General features: G+C 49.1%; 1 protein-coding gene across 3 annotated transcripts in view; it reads right to left on the bottom strand.

Annotated features, from left to right (window-relative positions):
• Nucleotides 1-20,793, bottom strand: part of LOC122373527 (epidermal growth factor receptor kinase substrate 8-like) — a 60,328-nt gene that overhangs the window by 13,079 nt on the left and 26,456 nt on the right. For all 3 annotated transcript variants that reach the window (XM_043351667.1, XM_043351666.1, XM_043351668.1), the window contains exons 7-8: nt 2,023-2,224; nt 244-364 (exon numbers count right to left, since the gene is read on the bottom strand). In XM_043351667.1, coding sequence (XP_043207602.1) covers nt 244-364; nt 2,023-2,224 — 323 coding nt within the window. The remainder of the gene's footprint in view (nt 1-243; nt 365-2,022; nt 2,225-20,793) is intronic.

The raw sequence follows: 20,793 nt of genomic DNA on the forward strand, positions 1-20,793 counted from the left end.
AGTAGGTAATACTTGCAGCGCTTTGAAGCATGAACTGTTCATTGCACACATACAAATTCGATATACAGTCTAGTTTATTTATACGTAAAGTTTTCCTATTACGAAAAGACCTCGGCCGCGACTTACAAAAGCTGAGTTTAAGGATATTCATCTGGAAAACCAAGACCAATTACAGAGAGGGTGTTGACCTAGTGTTTGTTTTCACCAAACCGTGAATCACAGTTTGATTGAGCCATCACCTACCAGCAGGTTGAAGGAAAGCTTAAACTTCTGCAGGATTTCCACGAAATCTCTGCGCGGAGGAGGCCTGGCCCGCATTGACAGCATGCCCTCTCCGAGATCCTTCTTCTTCGTCTTGTGGGATCTGAAAAGGTGAGTCAGAAGAGTGATCATGCTGCTCGCCGTGCTAAGTAGGTATTTCGAAGGAATAAGCGCACAGCTTTTAAGGCTAAGTCTTCCTTTGGCGCACTAAATCCGAAATACGCTTTCAAATTAATTTATAAAAATATTAGGTTATTGACTACTGTCTCGCATCAGCGGCTTCAGTCGAAGCAGGGTACATAGGTACCAACGAAACTTTTAGGGAGTCTCATTCACATAGGTAGGTAGGTATATGTGTAATAAAATGGTGTCGCTGCTCGGTCCCCAAGGTATCAGCGTGGAAACGTCAAGCAGATCACATAAATGCCAAGTAGGAACTCAGCTCTGCAAATTCTTCCGCATTTACATAAAGCTGAATGGTAACCGGTGGTGACACTGTGCCGCTGCTTTGCATTGGACATACGAACTCGAATGACATCAGGGGTTCCGCTTTCACTGCGCGGAGCTGACAGGGGCTCTGAAATGTCTCGCACTCCCAAACGGGAGAGAACGGAGCAGCCGACGGTCGCCACCGGCCGGTAACGATTGCACGTGCATGCCGGAACGAGCGATCGGGTGATGCGTTACACAACAGGGCCGGTGGCCGACGCCGGTCGCGGCTAATGCGGGTCCGTGCAGATTTCCTGTCGCCGCGGGCACACTATTCCGGTCTTGCTTTCATGCATGTAATGTGCATTGTATTGCGGAGGCTCATACGACGGCACAGTGCACAATGCACATGCTCTGAACATCCTGTGTTTTCCTCAAGACGTGTGCATTGTTCCGTGTTCGGGCGTAAAAGATCCCTGTTGCCTATGTTGCACACGACTTCACTACATCGCTCGTTCACCAGACAATCGTCAGTGTTCTCTGAGGAGCCTCAGCATGGTCGTGGCTGCCGCCCTGTCCTTTCGTGCAGCGGCTCCTCTGCTCAGTGCACCGTAACAATCGCCGGGCGCGACACGCTCCAGAGAGCGCAGCCAATCAGCGCCCTCCGCGCGCGCGCGCCGTGTTTGCCCGCGCGGGTCACGGTGCACGCGAGCGGCGCGGTGCCGCCGCGCCGGGGGCGCGCCTACTCCGCTGACCGAGCACCGACGTACAGCAGCTCAGTGCTGCGCCGTCTCGGCGGCGGCGCTCAGAGTCCCACTTATGACCCACTCAGTGACGGGAGGAGATGAGCCCCCGGAGACGGGCCGGGGCGGCGGTACACGCGCGGCTGGTGCGACACGGCCCAGCTCACCCGGCGGCGGCGCTCGGGGAACGGTCCTGACTCGCTCCACCGTCCGCCAAAGGCGTCACGGAGCGCCGCACCGTCTCCGCTCCCAGAGAGCAGGCAAATTAGCCCGTAAATAGGCCCCGATGTGTCGTGACTGATCGAACCGAGCTACGCGTCACAGTAGATTCCCATGGTATATCAGCGAACGGCAGTCATAATCACTGGAGGCTCTGTTTTTCGAGTGATATAAATAGACGGTTTGACGTAGTTTTAGTAAACTGTGAGTTTGAGCATAAGAAACCTTGTTACAAGTCTTCTTGCGAGATCTTAAGAAAACTTGTACCACTTTAACAACTTAACGTTGCGTGCACACTGCACCATGATATTCGCCTAAGCTGGGTGGGAATAAGACACATGTCACAGCTACCTGGCCCGCGGACACTCACTTGCGCCTCTTCTCCAGCTCCCTGGCGGCCTGAGCGGCGTGCTGCAGCCGCGCGATGAACTTCTCAATGTCGTCAAAGCAGTGGTTCAGCACGGACACGTCGCGCTCGTACTTCTCCGACGAGGTGGACGACACATCGTCGGTGGCCGCCTCGCTCCCGGCGCGGTCCCGCTCGCGCGAGCTGTGGCGCGAACTCTCGAAATCTGGCGGCAAATCACGGAGAGAACAGGTAAGTGGTCGCGTACTGCAGATTCGTGGATAATATAGGCTCATTTGTGTGGCTTTATCGGGAAAGACTGGGTGAAAAGTAAATAATAGGGCTCGTGAACTTGGTGCGCATCGGTAAATTAAATCCTTGTAAGTATAAAATCTAAAATGTGAGCTGGCATCGAGGCATGCACGCTGCTTGACATTTAAATTGAAAATACTCGACATTTTTATAAACAGCAATGAATACCTATATGCAGGTATTAAGCTGATTTAAAACACATGGCACAAATTATGTACACCAAGAGAGAGTTCTATCAGCTTCCCACGGGACGCTGGGTTTTCGTCACTGAGCCGGTAGAAATGAAAGGATCACGTCTCCGACTGTGAGGTCCGTGTGTTTGGTCATCGCGCACCGACCGGTCACACGGTGCTGATGGCTGTTCTCAGACCGTAGCAATGCTCAGTGAAGAGTGGAGAGAATGCCTGAGTGGAGAGACTGTCTGTCGCCGCCTCCCCGTCGAAAGTGCTCGGTTACATCACAGCCTACCGAGGGAATGCTCGGTGCGGACCACAGCTCGCACTGTCCCATAAAACAGAGTTGGATCGTAAAACGGGAACACGGCGGGAGAACCGTGGAATATATAATATATATATATATATATATATATATATACATATATATATATATATATATATATATATATATATATATATATATATATATATATATATATATATATATATATATATATATATATATATATATAACACCGGACAGAGCATATGCCATCCCGAGCTGCATGCTGCATGAATACACTGCCAGCAAACAATGCCGACGGTGCTTACTAAACAGTACTGTACCGTTTTACCGCAGTCCCAGCAGCTGGTTAAACCAGCAGCAGATGCATGATCACATGACTTTTTGCATGCAGAACATCTGGTAACAATCGGTGAACCTCAGTCACCGGCTTCATGACAAAGGAAACGCTGCAGTTCTTTGAAATGACAGGGAACCGTGTTTGAGGAAACCATGTCTTCTGTTTGATGTGCGCATTAAGTGCATATGGGCGTATAGCGAGGCGTTTCACTCTCTACACGCCACACGGTAGCGAGACATGATTGGCTTAATTGCAATCACCAGGCGTAACGGACGTTGAACAGGCTGCCAGACCTAGCAAGGTAGGTGTATACGGTTACATTGAAGTTGCTAATACACGGTGCACAGACGCCTGCCTTCCCAACACACCGCTACCGCCCACTGAACGAGCCTCTCCAAGGCACTGAGACGCGTGAGACGTCTGTGACGTGAAGGTCAGCCCAGCACACCATAACTCGGCCACATCCGGCCGGGCCGGACACATAACTCTGCTCCGGTTCCCGGCAGACCGCCGCGCCGTCCGTCCGTCCGTCCGTCCGTCCGTCCGTCCGTCCGTCCGTCCGTCCGTCCGTCCGTCCGTCCGTCCGTCCGTCTGTCTGCTGTGCAGCTGAGAGCGCCGCCTGCCGACTACAGGGTGTCTCAAAAGTTCGCTTACAGGTACCAGCCATGCTTTTTTGTCAATAATTCTGAATCAACATGAAATTAACAGTAGAAATTTTGCATGGGCATTGGTAACAACCTTCCTCAAGCAGCTTCATTGTTTTCAAGCGCATTCGACCCTTCATGAGCACACAAAAAGGGTTCACCTCTGACCATGGATCAGGCATGAAAATGGAGGTCGCATACTCGGGTCGGCTGAGAAACTCTCTGCTTCACGAGTAATGGGAATGGTTAGGTCGGAAATGACACATGGCAAAGTGTCGGCGAGGATGAGTACAACATGATGGTCATCTAATAAAAACGGTGGCTAAAATTTTTGAAGGACAAAACCATGCGAGACTAACAGCGCTTTGAACGACCCTTGTACCGCAGCAGACTCGTGCTCCGGAAAGCAGCTGAAAATGCAGTCCTAACTATTGAAAACTGACTAGAAGCTCACAGACAGAGGTTACCCAGTTTCAAAAATTGCAGGTCATCATAAAGTAAAGACAAAATATCATTTAAAATTGTTTATAATATCTATAACGCTAAATTTTGAGGGAAAATAATGCGAAAATCGTCAATGCCGAGGACAAGTGACCCTCCAAAAGTGTCAATTAATGTAAAAGTTTTATCTAACGAAGTTTCAAGAGGCAGATCTGGAGCAAATAGCTTTCTTTTACACACAAAATCCGGACAAAACCGCACGATGGACAGGTTTTGGCCGTTTACGAAGAAGAACCTCTCCTGAGGAAAACACTCCGGAACCCAGCGAAGGTCTTGGCATTGGGAATGACGAGCGTTCGGGATTTGCAAATTTTGCAAAATGTGTCTAAGAAACAGATGGCCGACACATTCTGCTACGATATGCTGCGAAAAATTTGCCCCTGGCACTTCCCATTTGTTCAGGAAAGGGGTTGTTTTGAAAAGGAAAATGGTGCTTGGGAGGTCGGCGCCAGTCATTCATGAAGGAGTTAGCGCCAGAGAACACCTACAAAATACTCACGGATGGTGTCGATGCAAGCTATCGGCTTTCAGGGAGAAGCGGATGTTGCCGGGGAGCTCGTCAAACCTAAATCCGACGCAGAAACTGCGGGGGATTCCCCTACAAGAGCTTGAAAGCTGGTAACCTTTTATCAGCCTCCGGCAGCTGACGGAGTGACGAAAATCGGTATGGGCAAATATTTTTGGAGATACAGCAAAGGGTTTGGTTTCCAACCTTCCGAATCAGTTGTCAAAGCATGCATATTTGTCTAGTGTACACACGGACACCAAAACCTTAGATTTTTGGCCGATTCTTATATGCTTTATTGACATGGGAAATGTGTAAGCGAACTTTTGAGACACCCTGTACAGGAGACGCGAGCGGGGTCATTAGGGAGACCGCCGGCGGCCGCGCAGCCGGCCGGGCGCGGCTGCGATTTAATAACGGGTGCGGCGCCGGGTCAACACTCGCGAGCAGCGCGCTGTAAGGGACGGGTGGCGATCTCCTCGAGAGCTGGGTGTGGAGCGGTGAATGACATTCAAGGTCCGCCCGAGCTGCGGAGGACGGCTATCGGCGCCCTATCGAGCTCAGAGTGCGGCACTCAAGCCCAATCATATATCAGCACTCAGAACGAAGAAGCTTCAACTCGAAGTTTCAGCATATACCTTCATACAAAGACCTTATCCGTTCGGGAAAACCCCAGCCAGGGTAACAAGGATATGGAGATGTGAAACAAGTGATCGTGAGATAAATCATATGTCTCTTATGACAAATGAGAAAATCAGGCATTATTTGGATGGTGATGTCGTTTGTAGGAGGCAAACCTCCAATCAAAACAGTGAGTGTGTGAAAGGGAGAGGGAGAGAGAGAGGGGAAGAGAGAGAGAGGGAGGGAGAGAGAGAGGGGAAGAGAGAGAGGGAGGGAGAGAGAGAGAGAGAGAGAGAGAGAGAGAGAGAGAGAGAGAGAGAGAGAGAGAGAGAGAGAGAGAGAGAGAGAGAGAGAGAGAGAGTCGCAAGATCCGTGGGACAGCGTTGCTCCAGGCGCCGAGCGGTTGTCCCGCCGCCGGCCCAGTTTCCCGTCCATGGGCCTGAAGTGACCATCCCGTGAGGAAGTTCCAACTCCTCCGGCCAGAAATCACTCGCCAGGTCACGCCCTGAGACACGTGCTCCCTGCCCCGTGGGACAGCCCACAGCTCCACTCCTCGGTCGGAAGGTCACGCCCTGGGCACGCGTGCTCAGTCACTGGCGCTCGCAGGGCGTGCAGTGATGATGTATGGTTGCGCTCAGCCGACTGGGACCACGGCGCGGTGTGCTGGGCAAACGACCCGCGCCGGGACCCGTCAGCAGCAACGGAGAACACGGATGTCCGACCGGAGTGCAGGTCCCGCTTCATTCCAGGTTCAGCTAGCAAACGCTGAGTTTGTCTCTGAGTCCTCAAGATAAAAACTGTGCTTATAATCTCGCGCTGGTAATTTTCACATATGGAGCTGGCGGCGACCCGAGGTCGGCTGGGCCGATGAAGCGGGAACTCTGCACGAGTTTGTGCGCTCGTGCGGCCATCAGGGTCACCCGAGCGCCGTGACTGACCTAGCTATTACTTTACAATAAGTTTCCCGCTCACACCTAACAGAGGGGAAGGCCCAGTGGACACCGAGCTTATACACAGCCGCCACCATCAGACAGACAGACACTAAACAGGCCGGAGTGTGCGGTCAGAGCAGCGATCATTAGAGCTCTCCGTGCCCAGTGGACCGTGATGGTCCTCCACCACGCCGCCGCCGTCCGTCGCTTTCTCCCGGTCCTTACCACCAGTCGTTCGGGAATTGACGTGTGTTTACTAGATTTCCCTTGATGAACTGTCGGAAACAAATGTGAACTACGCGTGAGTGTTTACCAGAACCCGTAACTACTGCCGCTTCCGATACACAGCTGTTGCTATGTTTGTAATCAACAACAAAGTGATTCTGGTAAACCAGCTCCAGGTAGGCCACGGTAAACATTCGAATGCGGTTGAAAACCAGCCCATTGAGTCTGTGTATCCACCCAGTGCTGTCGAACTGTGGCTCTGTATCTGATAGGAGACGCGGCTGAACTGTGGCTCCATAACAGACGACATGAGGCGCGCTCAAGGGGCGCGTGCCTCCTCTCCGCGGTACTCGGCGCCATTTACCGACACGGCCCGTGCACCCCAATGGCTCAAATGGGCCATTCGGTCTCCACTTTGTGGTGGAGACAGGCGAGCGTTCACAGCTGCACGGGACTAGTCTGAGGCTGCCTTGAGAGGAATGACTGGGTTGAGCGGTACTGAGAAAAAATTTAGGCATAAGGATTGGACGGTAAAAGGATTGAGGAGGTCTGGGGGTGAGAGTGTCACTTCCGCCCCTGGAGCGCCGGAGACTAGTTCGAGAAAGCAAGCACCAAAAAAGTATGCTACGGTCCAAATTATACATCCAGGTGACTGGATTTGATTGACAACTGGGCACGGACGATCAGCGAAATATTTAGCATGCTTTTAGACAAAGGCAAGGGTTAAAGGAATGACAGAGCTGAAATGCATTTACGGATGCCATAACATGCGCCTTCTCCTGAGTTGCCATTCAGCCAGGCCAGTTTCCGGTAGCTCCACCATAGAATGACACTACCGATACGGAATGACAGTGGAGCGCTGGGAATGCGTTCCTCTGCCATTCTGTCGCTCAGAGTCGGATCCGTCTGTTATCAGCTGTGACATCTGTTCATCCTGTTCCATAATCCCCGGGTCCGAGCTCCTCAGCCCGGCGATAGAGCTCTCCTCAGAGGCTGGTATCGCCCGCGCTGCTCTGAGGATGTGTTTGCTATCGGCACCGGCACCGGTGACCGGGGAGGGAGCGGGGAGGGGCGGGGAGGGGCGGGGAGGGGCGGGGAGGGCGGTCGGCGCGGCTCAAAGGCCGTGACGTTTGTCGACCCAGCGCGATGACGGCACGGATTCAGTCGCCGCAGCCGACCGGTCAACAGCGGCGGCAGGGCAGGAGGGAAGCGGGTCGAAAGGAGGCTAAAGCTCGGCTGCGTTTCACGCAATTATTGAAATCCTGGATGTTTATTCAGGAGAAACTTTCCAGTTCCACCATGGATGCATTTTCACAAATTCACAATTAATGTTTTAAGTTCAGTAAGCATTTTTCTTACTGTCAGCTCCCCCGCAATGGTGAAGGAAGAAGGTCGTCAATAAGTCGACTCAAGCCTGTCTCTGTTTCGTCACTATTCGGCGGGTTTGATGAGCCGAATGATGGCGTATTTAGATTGCACCTCGTCGATCTACAAACGGATTAATGAAGGGGTGCCTTGAAGTGCCCACTCTGGTGAACCTCCTGCCGCCTCGCGGAGTCATCTGCGCAGAGCTTTTTACGATGACATCTGACTATCAGTGCATGCGATTCACCATGAAAGCGCTATCTCAAAGTGAGCAAAACAGGGGACGTTCTATTGGCCTGCTAAAAATATCGCCCAAATCTTGATAGGATGAAATGATTGATAAGAGCTACTCCGTCAGTGAACCATTCGCATTGTACGTGTATCAAGGCATGAATCACGGCCGATAGAGAGGATATGTGTGCCATAGCCCATATACCATAAATGTATGTGGCTAACATAAAACGTTATAAAAAGTATGCCTAATTTTCAAGACTTTCAAGACTAAATATATGAAAACATGCTTTTCATGAAGAGGGAATGAAACATATCATGCTTGTTTTCGTTAAATTTGAAGTAGCCGCTTCAGAGCCGAGTCCATTTACTCAGTTCTCAGCGGCAGTATTCCCTCGCTATCCACCAAAGGTGTTAATGGTACTAGCTTACTCGCAGGTGAGCATCTATAAAGGCCGACTTTGGGCGAGAGGTAGTGGTGACCCAGGGCACTAAAGAGTATATAGCTGTCCATCTCCGTCAGAAGGCGAGGCAGGTAGCGCCGAGTCAGAGACTAAATTGGTCCCGGACCGCAGCTTCCGAACGCCGCCGCCGTAAACCAGAAATCCCCGTTACTGAATTATACGACCGGGCAAGGCACGAGCAGCCAAATATTCGGAACCACACATCCCTCCAAGACTAGTGCATTCTTAAAGACGTGTTAAGAGGAAAATACAGGACAGTTATACCTGCTTTAATACAATGCTGCTATTAAACTTCTGACTTATTTCCTCCTACTGAACTACAACGGACTCACCATCGTAGTACGGGTCGTGGGTCCAGTAGCCCTGCCGTGGGTATCGCTGTGCCAACACGGTCAACACGGACATAGTGGTGCCGCCGGAGGGCAGCCCTCGTTACCCCCACCGAGCGCAGCTCCCCTCTGAACACCACACGAGGCAGCGGAGACCGTCCGACGCTCCACACCGCCCGCCGCCAACACCGGGACACGACTGCCGCCGCCCGCCGTCCGCCGCCGCCGCCGGTCCTCTTCACCAGCCCAGCGGCGGCGGGCGATGAGCGGCAGTGGCGGCGGTGACGGCGCGGGCCCCACCTGATCCATCTCGACCGGTGTGATTGGCAGTATCATGGACACCGTGTGACGTCACGCCCTCTTCAGCCCGGAAGCAGCGGCACCGCCGCCACCACCACGGTCGGCGCTGGTCCGAGACGGCTGGTGAATGGCGATCCCCACCGGTCTCCGTCCGACCGACACAGGCGCGGCGGCCGGCAAGGCGCTCATTTGCATAGGAACGGAGCAGCACCCGGCGCCCGAACGCCCAGGTCAACTGTTCAGTGGGCAGGGCAACGGTGGCAGGCTGCGGTTCTGTTCAGTATCAAGGCGCTATTTCGATATTGACGTGATGCTGTTTGTCTGTAAGTTGTGCTAATGACGTTAGGTAATCGATGGTGCTCAGCTCGTGTGCACTGTGCGTTTGGAGCAACTATTTATGACGTCAAAAGATGCTGCGAATGACTGTGTAATTGCAACTTTCGTTGCTATGTGAGTGACATCAGACCATTGCTAGGGTGACTTTGATCTTGCTGCAGCCGTCATTGCACGGTGACCTTCCTGCTGATGACTGATGTCACCCCATCGGTAGCTGGTGTCGCCGCCAGTTTCACGGCCCGCCGGCCTCAAACGGAGTCAATGCGGGCCTGACACCCCGGCCCGCAGCGGTGTGAGGCAGCGTCAGAGCGATGTGCAGTGACGCCAGCTGCCAGCTCAACACCTGGCGAGACCAACAGGTGCGCAAAAACGGGCGCCGCCGCTCGTTACGGCGCGTCACTCCACGCCGCGCCGCGCCGCCAGCGCCGCAGAGCGGCAGACGAACAATCGGCGCGCGGGCCGGAGAGAGAAAGAGATACGCCCCGCTGTTGGTGAGTCGTTAGAGCCGCTTCTGTTCCGTGCCCCGGGTGCGTGATGCGCCGGAGGTCAAGGTCAGCTCGGCGCGGACATGGCGTGCATTGTTGACTCGCTTCTGTGTGTGCTGTACAATCGAGTTGCGTCAGCAATGTGGGCCACTGGCGCAGCGGGAGAGGCGCGGACCGGGGCGGCAGACCGTGCCGTGATGGAGCCTGCGCCGTAACACTGCCCCTGACCCGGGGTCGCACGGTCGCCTGACCCGCCCGTGCAAGGTCAGCTCGCGGTGAAAGGATGGGAAAATAGAGACGAGCCTGTCCTGCTAATTGAAGGGTGTTTTAATTGAGAGAACAGACCGCCGCTGTGGCGCAGACCGGCGCGGAACAGACGAGAGGGAGGTCAACGAAAGTCGCCGCATGGGAGTCTTATCTGGAACAATTGTGCCGCACCGTTCCCAGCGTGTAACAAGCGTACGCATCTTTAGTGGAACTGATGAAGATACGTGCGACAATCATATTGGACGAATGCATTTTCGCAGGTCCAAGGAATCTCAGAATAGCGTACGATCGGCACACCTGACGCAACTGCTGACATTATGTGTAATGTGCTCCCCAGATTCCAGAGACGCGACTCGGTGGCAGAGTGCCAGCCTCGAGTGAATTATTCACAGAGCAGCTCACGACTGACCTGCCGCCCTTCAATTGGCACAGTGACCGAGACGAACGGCCTGGCTCTGAGACACCCGAGATTCACGCTGTTGGTTGTGAGATTCTGAACCGTGCAGCATCGTCTCGTTCGGGGCAGGGTTGTATACCAATCAAGTCGATTGAATTGATTGATTTGATTCAGCGCGTATTTTGAGTTGATTGGATTGAGTCGATTGACTTTTCGAGATGACTGGTTGACTGACTCGTTTGACTTTAGCGACTGGTTGACTGATTTGATTCCCGAAAATTAGAGTGACTCGTATGATTGAGTCGATTGAATGGAAAGTTGAAATAAGTTTTAGTTGACGAAAAATAATGACACCAATTGATGACATCAAAGATCACAAAACTACACTGAAAACTGCTTGTCATCACAACTGCAATATGGAGTAGATGGCCAAATAAAGAACAGGGCCTAAACATGAACAGCCAACTTTGACTTTCAACTGCAATAACTGCTCCAATCCTGTGATAGAACCTGGCGATGCACCTACCTACCTTTCTGCACTCAGCAGGATTTTTTTTTTTTTTAATCCAGATGATAAAGTGCAAGGCCCTATATACTAATAAAGTGTGATTAATTACTAATTCACATCTCCACATCTCCTCAGAAACAACCCACTGAACTCTATAAATATCTCACTGAACTCTATAATGAAGTATCTGAAACCCCTACAAAAATAACTGAAACAAAAGCGCCGTTTTCGTCTCGCTAATTACGTTTACATACATCTACTATACTATTTGTGAAATGAAACTCTGTCTGTGTTTCTGTCTGTTTGCACCGTGCAGAGGGGTGCTTTGACGCCGTGTGCAGGTCAAACGGTGCGGTCGATGGGGCTGAAATTTTCGCACGGTGTTGATGACGTCACGGGCACGTGCAGTGTCGTGTTTCGGGTCCCGGGGGTGGATGGCTTGCACGTGGCACGCGCTGGAAAAGTGCGTATTTCCTCACAAATTTGCTCGGTCTTCAAGGCATCGGCAGCCGGGATCGATGAACTTTGCAACTAAAATGCATGACGATCGGCGGCGGGTGCCTCTCATTTGCGGATTGACAGCTTATTTATTTTGATAAACAGAGGCGAATGAAGGTGTTGATTTTCGGTAAATAAAGACAGTTTTCAATGCGCTTAACCGAATGCACCGCGTTTGCCGTAGTGCGCCACATTTGTCACGAGGTGCCATTTTTGCCGCAAATCGCACAACTTTGTCAAATATGGTCCGATAAAGGTGCGATTCGGTGGAAGGATGCATGACAAAACGACAAGTACAAATGCACCGCTTTTGTCGCAATGCGTCACATTTGTCACAAGGCGCCATTTCCATCAAATATGATGAAGAATAATGGAATTACACGAGTAGGAGCACGATTAGGAACTCTTTTTTAGTTCATCAGTTTATATGATAATCTGTGACCTCACATGACCCAGTGGTAGTGTTGGTAGTGTAGTGGTAGTAGTATTGGTAGGAGTAGCGGTAGGGGTAGTGGTAGTATTAGGTGTAATGGTAGGGTAGTGTTAGGGGTAGTAGTAGGGTAGTGGTAGGGGTAGTGGTAGGGGTAGTAGTAGGGGTAGTGGTAGGGGTAGTGGTAGGGGTAGTGGTAGGGGTAGTGGTAGGGGTGGGGTAGGGGTAGGGGTAGTAGTAGGAGTAGTGGTAGGGGTAGTAATAGGGGCAGTGGTAGTGGTAGTGGTAGGGGTAGTGGTAGGGGTAGTGGTAGAGGTAGTGGTAGGGGTAGTGGTAGGAATAGTGGTAGGGGTAGTGGTAGGGGTAGTGGTAGGGGTAGTGGTAGGGGTAGTAGTAGGGGTAGTGGTAGGGGTGGGGTAGTGGTAGTAGAAGTGTGGTACAGGCCGATCCAATGAGACAAGGTGACCTATACGACCTGGCCTGACCGAAGGTGACCTGGCCTGACCCAGTGTGACCAAGGATGACCACCTTCACCTGACTTGACCCCGTATGACCCAAATTTCATACAACTACGCCCTCAGAATAGTTCTTATGTGCAAAATTTTCATCTGCACGTTTCCGTCCATATCTCTGCTTCCAGACGACAGATAAATTTAAATCAAACACCATTCGAAAGCAAATTGGATGCTGCCGCATTTTATGGCTACGCCGCGAAGCAAGTGGCGCAGCCGCTTGTCTACTATACTATTTGTAGAATGAAACTCTGTGTGTCTGTTTGCACCGTGCAGAGGTGTGCTTTGACGTCGTGCACAGGTCAAACGGTGCGGTCGATTGGGCTGAAATTTTCGCACAGTGTTGATGACGTCACGCGCACGTGCAGTGTCGAGGTTCGAGTCCCGGGGGTTGGATGGTTCGCACGTGGCACGCCCTGGAAAAAGATGCTTTTTCTCCAAATTTTGCTCGGCTTTCAAGCTTGCTTCAAGGCATCGGCAGCCGGGTTCAATGGACTTTGCAACTAAAATGCATGACGATCGGCGGCGGGTGCCTCTCATTTGCGGATTGCAGCTTATTTATTTTGCTAAACAGAGACGAATGAAGGTGTTGATTTTCGGAAAATAAAGACAGTTTTCAATGCGCTTACACAAATGCACCCCGTTTGCCGTAGTGCGCCACATTTGTCACGAGGTGCCATTTTTGCCGCAAACGCACAACTTTGTCAAATATGGTCCGATAAACGTGCAATTCGGTGGAAGGTTGCATGACAAAACAAGTACAAATGCACCACTTTTGTCGCAATGCGCCACATTTGTCACAAAGCGACATTTCCACCAAATATGATTAAGAATAATAAAGTTTAGTTTGCTATTTATCTGTTTTTTTTTTTTAGTTCCCACTTATTGGATTCAATTAGTCTGTGACCTCACATGACCCAGTAGTAGTGGTAGTAATAGTGGTAGGGGAAGTAGTGGGTGTAGTGGTAGTGATAGTGGTAGGAGCAGTGGTAGTAGTAGGGGTAGGAGTAGTGGTAGTAGTAGGGGTAGGGGTAGTGGTAGGGGTAGCGGTAGTGGTAGGGGTAGGAGTAGGGGTGGTGGTAGGGGTAGTGGTAGAGGTAGTGGTAGATGTATTGGTAAGGGTAGTGGTAGGTTTAGAGGTAGGGGTAGTAGTAGTGGTAGGGGTAGTAGTAGGGGTAGTGGTAGGGGTAGGGGTAGTGTTTTGAGTAGTTGTATGGGTAGAAGTAGTAAAAGTGTGGTACAGGCCGATCCAATGTGACGAGGTGACCTATCCGACCTGGCCTGACCGAAAGTGACCAGGAATGACCAACTTGACCTGACGTGACCCCGTAGGACATAGCAGATGTTCAACAATTTCCTCTGCACGTTTCCGTCCATATCTCTGCTTCCACACGACCGATCGATTTAAATCAAACACCATTCGAAAGCAAATTGGCTGGTGCCGCATTTTCTGGCTACGCCGCGAAGCAAGTGGCGCAGCCGCTTGTCTATCTACTATACTATTTGTGAAATGAAACTCTGTCTGTCTGTGTTTCTGTCTGTTTGCACCGTGCAGAGGGGTGCTTTGACGTCGTGCGCAGGTCAAACGGTGCGGTCGAGGGGGCTGAAATTTTCGCAGGCTGTTGATGACGTCACGCGCACGTGTAGTGTCGTGTTTCGAGTCCCGGGGGGTGGATGGGTCGCACGTGGCACGCCCTGGAAAAGGTGCATTTTCTCCTAATTTTGCTCGGATCTCAAGTTTGCTTCAAGGCATCGGCAGCCGGGTTCGATGGACTTTGACAATAAAATGCATGACGATCAGCGGCGGGTGCCTCTCATTTGCGGATAGGCAGCTTATTTATTTTAATAAACAGAGGCGAATGAAGGTTTTATTTTTGGTAAATAAAGACAATTTTCAATGCACTTACACAAATGCACCGCGTTTGCCGTAGTGCGCCACATTTTTCCAAAGGCGCCATTTTTGCCACAAATCGCACAACTTTGCCAAATATGGTCCGATAAAGGTGCAATTCGGTGAAACGATGCATGACAAAATGACAGGTACAAATGCGCCACGTTTGTCGAAACGCGCCACATTCGTCGCAAGGCGCTATTTCCACCAAATATGATCAAGAATAATGAAATTACACGAGTAGGAGCACGGTTAGGACTCTTTTTTTAGGTCATCAGTTTATATGATAATCTGTGACTTCACATGACCCAGTGGTAGTGGTAGGTGTAATGATAGTGGTAGTGGTAGTGGTAGTGGTGGGGGTAGTGGTAGGGGTAGTGGTAGGGGTAGTAGTAGTGGTAGGGACTAGGGGTAGTAGTAGGGGTAGTAGTAGTGGTAGGGGTAGTAGGGGTAGTGGTAGGGGTAATAGCAGTGGGGTAGTAGTAGGGGTAGGGGTAGGGGTAGGGGTAGGGGTAGGGGTAGGGGTAGGGGTAGTGGTAGGGGTAGTAGTAGTGGTAGGGGTAGAAGTAGGGGTAGTGGTAGGGGTAGGGGTAGTGGTAGGGCCCGTAGGGGTAGTGGTATGGGTAGTGGTAGGGGTAGTGGAAGAGGTAGTGGTAGGGGTAGAAGTAGTAGAAGTGTGGTACAGGCCGATCCAATGTGACGTGGTGACCTATACGACCTGGCCTCACCGAAGGTGAACTGGCCTGACCCAGTGTGACCAGGGATGACCATCTTGACCTGACTTGACCCCGTATGACCCAAATTTCATCCAACTAAGCCCTCACAATAGTTATTATTCTCAAAATTTTCCTCTGCACGTTTCCGTCCATATCTCTGCTTCCAGACGACAGACCGATTTAAATCAAACACCATTCGAAAGCAAGTTGGCTGGTGCGGCATTTTCTGGCTACGCCGCGAGGCAAGTGGCGCAGCCGCTTGTCTACTATACTATTTGTGAAATGAAACTCTGTCTGTCTGTCTGTTTGCACCGTGCAGAGGGGTGCTTTGACGCCGTGCACAGGTCAAACGGTGCGGTCGAGAGGGCTGGAATTTTCGCAGGGTGTTGATGACGTCACGGGCACGTGCAGTGTCGGGTTTCGAGTCCCGGGGGTGGATGGTTCACACGTGGCACGCCCTGGAAAAAGGTGCATTTTCTCCAAATTTGCTCGGTTCCAAAGCCGGCTTCAAGGCATCGGCAGCCGGGTTCAATCGCCTTTGACAATAAAATGCATGACGATCGGCGGCGGGTGCCTCTCATTTGCAGATTGGCAGCTTATTTATTTTGCTAAACAGAGGTGAATGAAGGTGTTGATTTTCGGTAAATAAAGACAGTTTTCAATGCGCTTACACAAATGCACCGCGTTTGCCGTAGTGCGCCACATTTGTCACAAGGCGGCATTTTTGTCGCTGATCGCACAACTTTGTCAAATATGGTCCGATAAGGGTGCAATTTCGTGGAAGGATGCATGACAAAATGACAGGTACAAATGCGCCACTTTTGTCGCAATGCGCCACATTTGTCACAAGGCGCCATTTCCACCAAATACGATTAAGAATAATGGAATGACACGAGTAGGAGCAGGGTTAGGAACTCTTTTTTAGTTTATTAGTTTATTTGATAGTCTGTGACCTCATATGACCCAGTGATAGTGGTAGGGGTAGTGTTAGGGGCAGTAGTAGGGGTAGTGGTAGGGGTAGTAGTAGGGGTAGTGGTAGGGGTAGGGGTAGGGGTAGTGGTAGGGGTAGTGGTAGGGGTAGGGGTAGTGGTAGGGGTAGTGGTAGGGGTAGTGGTAGGGGTAGTGGTAGGTAGTGGTATGGGTAGAATTAGTAGAAGTGTGGCCCAGGCCGATCCAATGTGACTTGGTGACCTATACGACCTGGCCTGACCGAAGGTGACCTGGCCAGAGCCAGTGTAACCAGGGATGACAAACTTGACCTGACTTGACCCTGTATGACCCAAATTTCATCCAACTAAGCCCTCAGAATACTTATTATGTTCAAAATTTTCCTCTGCACGTTTCCGTCCATATCTCTGCTTCCAGACGACACATCAATTTAACTCAAACACCATCCGAAAGCAAATTGGCTGCTGCTGCATTTTCTGGCGACGCCGCGAAGCAAGTGGCGCAGCCGCTTGTCTATATTACTATTTGAGGAAGGCGTAGTTTCTGTCTGTAACCGAGGTCGCGACATGGTGCTACGTAGCGCGGGTTACAGGTCACACCGTTGCACCTACCGCGCTGAAATTTGCGCAAGTTATAGAACAAGGATGGACAACGTGCCTTTGAGCGGTCTCGGCTCGATCGGATCGATAGCGAGCGCGTGGCGCGTGCCCAAAAAGTGCAAATTCGCGTCATAGACTTTACATGTATAAATCGGCTGGCAAAAACGGGCGAAAATGGCTAAATTTGCCCGACACGGGTCCGTTCCCCGTGCAATATCTCGGTAGCCGTGCGCCCGATCGGCACGGGGAAAACAGCATCGTGTAGAGAATCGAACGGGCAATCGAATAGTGTGCGGTGCAGGGGTGGCACGCGCCACGTGCAAGTGTGAGGGCAATTTCATTTCAAAAAGTGCCATTTCAAACGGATTTTGGATTTTATTTTATTTTCCCGTGACCATCAGACTGAGAGAGTTGAAACAACGTCAATTGCCAAGAGAAATGTACCGCCTCTCATGGAAAAATTGTGGACAGCTAATTGATCAAAAACAATGTGGAAAAATCGCTGAATTAAAATGGTATTTGTCCATAATGTGCCACTAAAAAGATACACGGGATTTGCTGCTTAACCTGATACGCTTGATAATTGAAAATGCTATCATTAGAAAGAGCATTCAATTCTCTCCAAGATCCAATCATCACGTTTGCATGACAAGCAACAGTATTCTTAAAAATATAAATGTTTTAAACCTCTGCAAAACGATTTTTAGCGAAAATTATCTACGCCTTTCATTTGTCTTAAAACTACGCACCTCAATTATAAAGCACATTTGACAGATTCTGAAGTGGAAAGCATGCTTATCAGACACGGGCACCTCGATGCGGTGGATATTTTTTCCACAAACCAAAACGTTTAGCCGTCAAAAAGCAATCGACCGAAATGGATAGATAACCCAACCGACACAAGAACAACCGAACACCCGCCGATCGAAAATATCCCTTTTCGCGTTGCGGAGCACGCGGGTCACCCTAGTTAATAGCTAATTTGCTGCATTGTTTAATTTGCAGCAGAACGTTTGTTGATCCTTTTCTCTATTTATATACACTGTGCTTTTCTCCTGAGAGCCTAGGCATAACATATTTAATATATTTCATTTTCCTTAAAATATTTTACCGAATATTATTAAGTGGTTTTATTTCAATCGAAATAATAATTAAAACGAAATTGGTGTTGTACAACCGATTTATTTTATGATGATCTACCATACTACATGATAATCAATGACGTCATCTTACCAAAAAATCAAAAGACGAAGAATAAGGATTTATAAAAGCTTAGCATATTTCTTGGCAAAACGTTTTCTTTGTTTTTTCGCAGTCCACCAACGGCATTTAATTTTCCTTGTTCTTCTTCCTTTGTCCTTAACTTATCCTGTGGTTCCAGAGTCCCTGTCCTTTCCATTTCCTTTTAAATATATTTTTAATGCTCATCCCTATCCCCCAGTCCTAACAGTTTCAAATTGTATTGCAATAAAATGTTTTGAATTCTTCACATATAACCTATCTACCTTCGTTGGTACTGTTGGTAGCCAGTGACACATCTAGGCAGGTAAGTAAGTAGGTACCTACCTGCTTTCCTGCTGTCTTCATAAAGCATACCTAATGAAGTTGTCAAATTTATAGCACATTTTCAACACTTTCATATCAATATGGTGTCAGTGTGGCATGTAACCTAGCTAAGTTCATTATGTTCAGGGTTCAATTCAGAAGAGCTCCGCATAACTCACATAAGAGACAGACGGGGGCTTTACATGGGGTAGATGGCCTGATGACTTAGCTGGAATATGGCCAAAATTAAATTGACAACTTTTAGGTAAAAGGTGGTGATTTGGGTTAAGGGGCGTTTGTTGAAGTCAACTACTGGGTTATTTTGCACCCATTAAATGAAACTTCTGCTCCAATTCTACCCATTGAACCTCAATATCATGATCCACCTGTCCATCATTAGGTATCCTTCCTTATTACATAGAAACTTTGAATGGCATGGCAATTTATAATTTTAAATGACAATATTTTTGTTTCTTCTGTAGGTAGGTAGGTAGGTAGGTACACCAGACTGCTATGGACACTTTTCCAAGTTGGTGGGGCAAAAAACCTAATGTATATCTTGGTTTGAGTCGTTTGATTGAGTTGATTGATTCCTTTCATTGTCGCGTTTGAGTCGATTGAATCAATTCCCGAAAACTGCTCTGACTTGATTGATTTGATTGGTTTCCCAAATTTGTCGTGATTGAATTGATTGCTATTGATTGAGTCGTATACAACCCTGGTTCGGGGATGTTTAGTACGCTCTATCACATTTTACAATGCACTTGTTTGTGTGTAGCTTCGAAGCTGTACTTGCAGCTTATTTGCATAAAATATACGTTTAATACTTTTGATATCATCCCTCAGCTTAACTGTTTTTTTTACTTAATGGATCTTCTATTTAACTTATCGCGATGTGTCGGAGACGGCACTTCGCTGTCGCTCATATTATGCATCCACTTCTTTATCCGCTAGCTATTTTTACCACGGATTTGGTGGTATTCCTGGGCTCGATAGCATTCTCAGCAAGTTCAGGATTGTTCTGTCGATCGAGATTTAGTTGCCCCTTTTGGATGAGATAGGCGTTTGATTTTAATCATGAGCAAAAATAGCATAAGGATATCAATTGCTAAGAGCATTAACCCGCGCCCTGGTGGGGTCTGTTTATAACGCGACCTGGTGTGTGGGGGGGCTATTTTTGCCCCCCCCCCCCCGTAGCTCCGAAACTAGTGGACGGATCCGCAAAATTGAAACGTTGTTCGAAAGCCCTGTCAAATTTGTTGAGTCGAGAGAAATCAAATTTCATTGACCTCGGAGTCACCGATGGGGTCACATGTCAGGTCAAATATAACATTTTTGCCGTCCACGGGTGCTCTGGGAATGAGCTATTATAACATCGAGTAAAACGCATTTTATCGAAAGTCAGCGATAGGGCGTCAGTTGCCTAGTACATATATTGGTATCAGAGGTCACTGATAATACTAGGTCAGGTCACAGGTCAGGTCACCAAGGTTCAGCACATGAACCCAATTTTACTAGAGCTGCGCGATGCATATTTTGTAGCCAATTTTTTTTATTTCAAACTCAATGGTGTTGGTTATAAGACCATCAGGAACGGTTTAGGTCACTTCCTGGTGGAGATCAGGTCAATGTCAGGTCAAAAAGGTCAAATTTCAAAGTTGATATTTTTTGCAAAAAAAAAAAAGGTATTGAAATTGATTCGATGCATCTCGTCACGGCGAGTCTAATGGTGGCCTTTGTTGTGCGCTGCATGGTCTAGCATTGCTAAAAATTGAGTTTGAAAATTTGACGTCATCTATTTTGAACAGTTTTTTCGCTATAGCTTGGCCAAAAAAGAGATATCGATCTAAAATTTGGCATGTGGATAAAGGTCCTTACGTTAGGGGCTATCACATGTATTTCGTTTTTTTCGAAAATCAAAGAGTTTTTCATTTTTGGCTATTTTATTTATTTTTTATTGTTGGGGGTCATCATTCCAAAATTTCGAAATTTCGAGATGGCAGCTAGGTAGCCCTAGCAATTCTACACCTTTAATGTTCAAATTGTTTTTCTGTATCTTCAAAGCTATAGGCCTGACAGCTCTTCCTGCGAAACTTTATTTTTTGGTCGAAAACGGCAGAACATGAAGTCACTTTGACGTCATTTGCGATCAACCTATCATAGCCTTTGGAAAAAATGGTCACAAATGAACTCATATAAGTTATAAGAACGTAATAAAAGTTTGGTGACGATCGGCGCAGCGGTTCTGGAGATACATTGAAAAATCTGGAGTGGTGGAGGAGGGGGGCAAAATAGCTCCCCCCCCCCCACCAGGCGCGGGTTTAACCCAATTTACTGGTTCCGCACCTTTTCATTCGACGCACAATAATAAATATTTATGGTAGCGCTTTACAATGTGCTCACACAATACTTATTTGTGTGCGTAATGAGCAATG

This window comes from Amphibalanus amphitrite, unplaced genomic scaffold, assembly GCF_019059575.1.
Source record: "Amphibalanus amphitrite isolate SeventyFive unplaced genomic scaffold, NRLGWU_Aamphi_draft 001511F_arrow, whole genome shotgun sequence".
NCBI classification, from domain to species: Eukaryota; Metazoa; Arthropoda; class Thecostraca; order Balanomorpha; family Balanidae; genus Amphibalanus; species Amphibalanus amphitrite.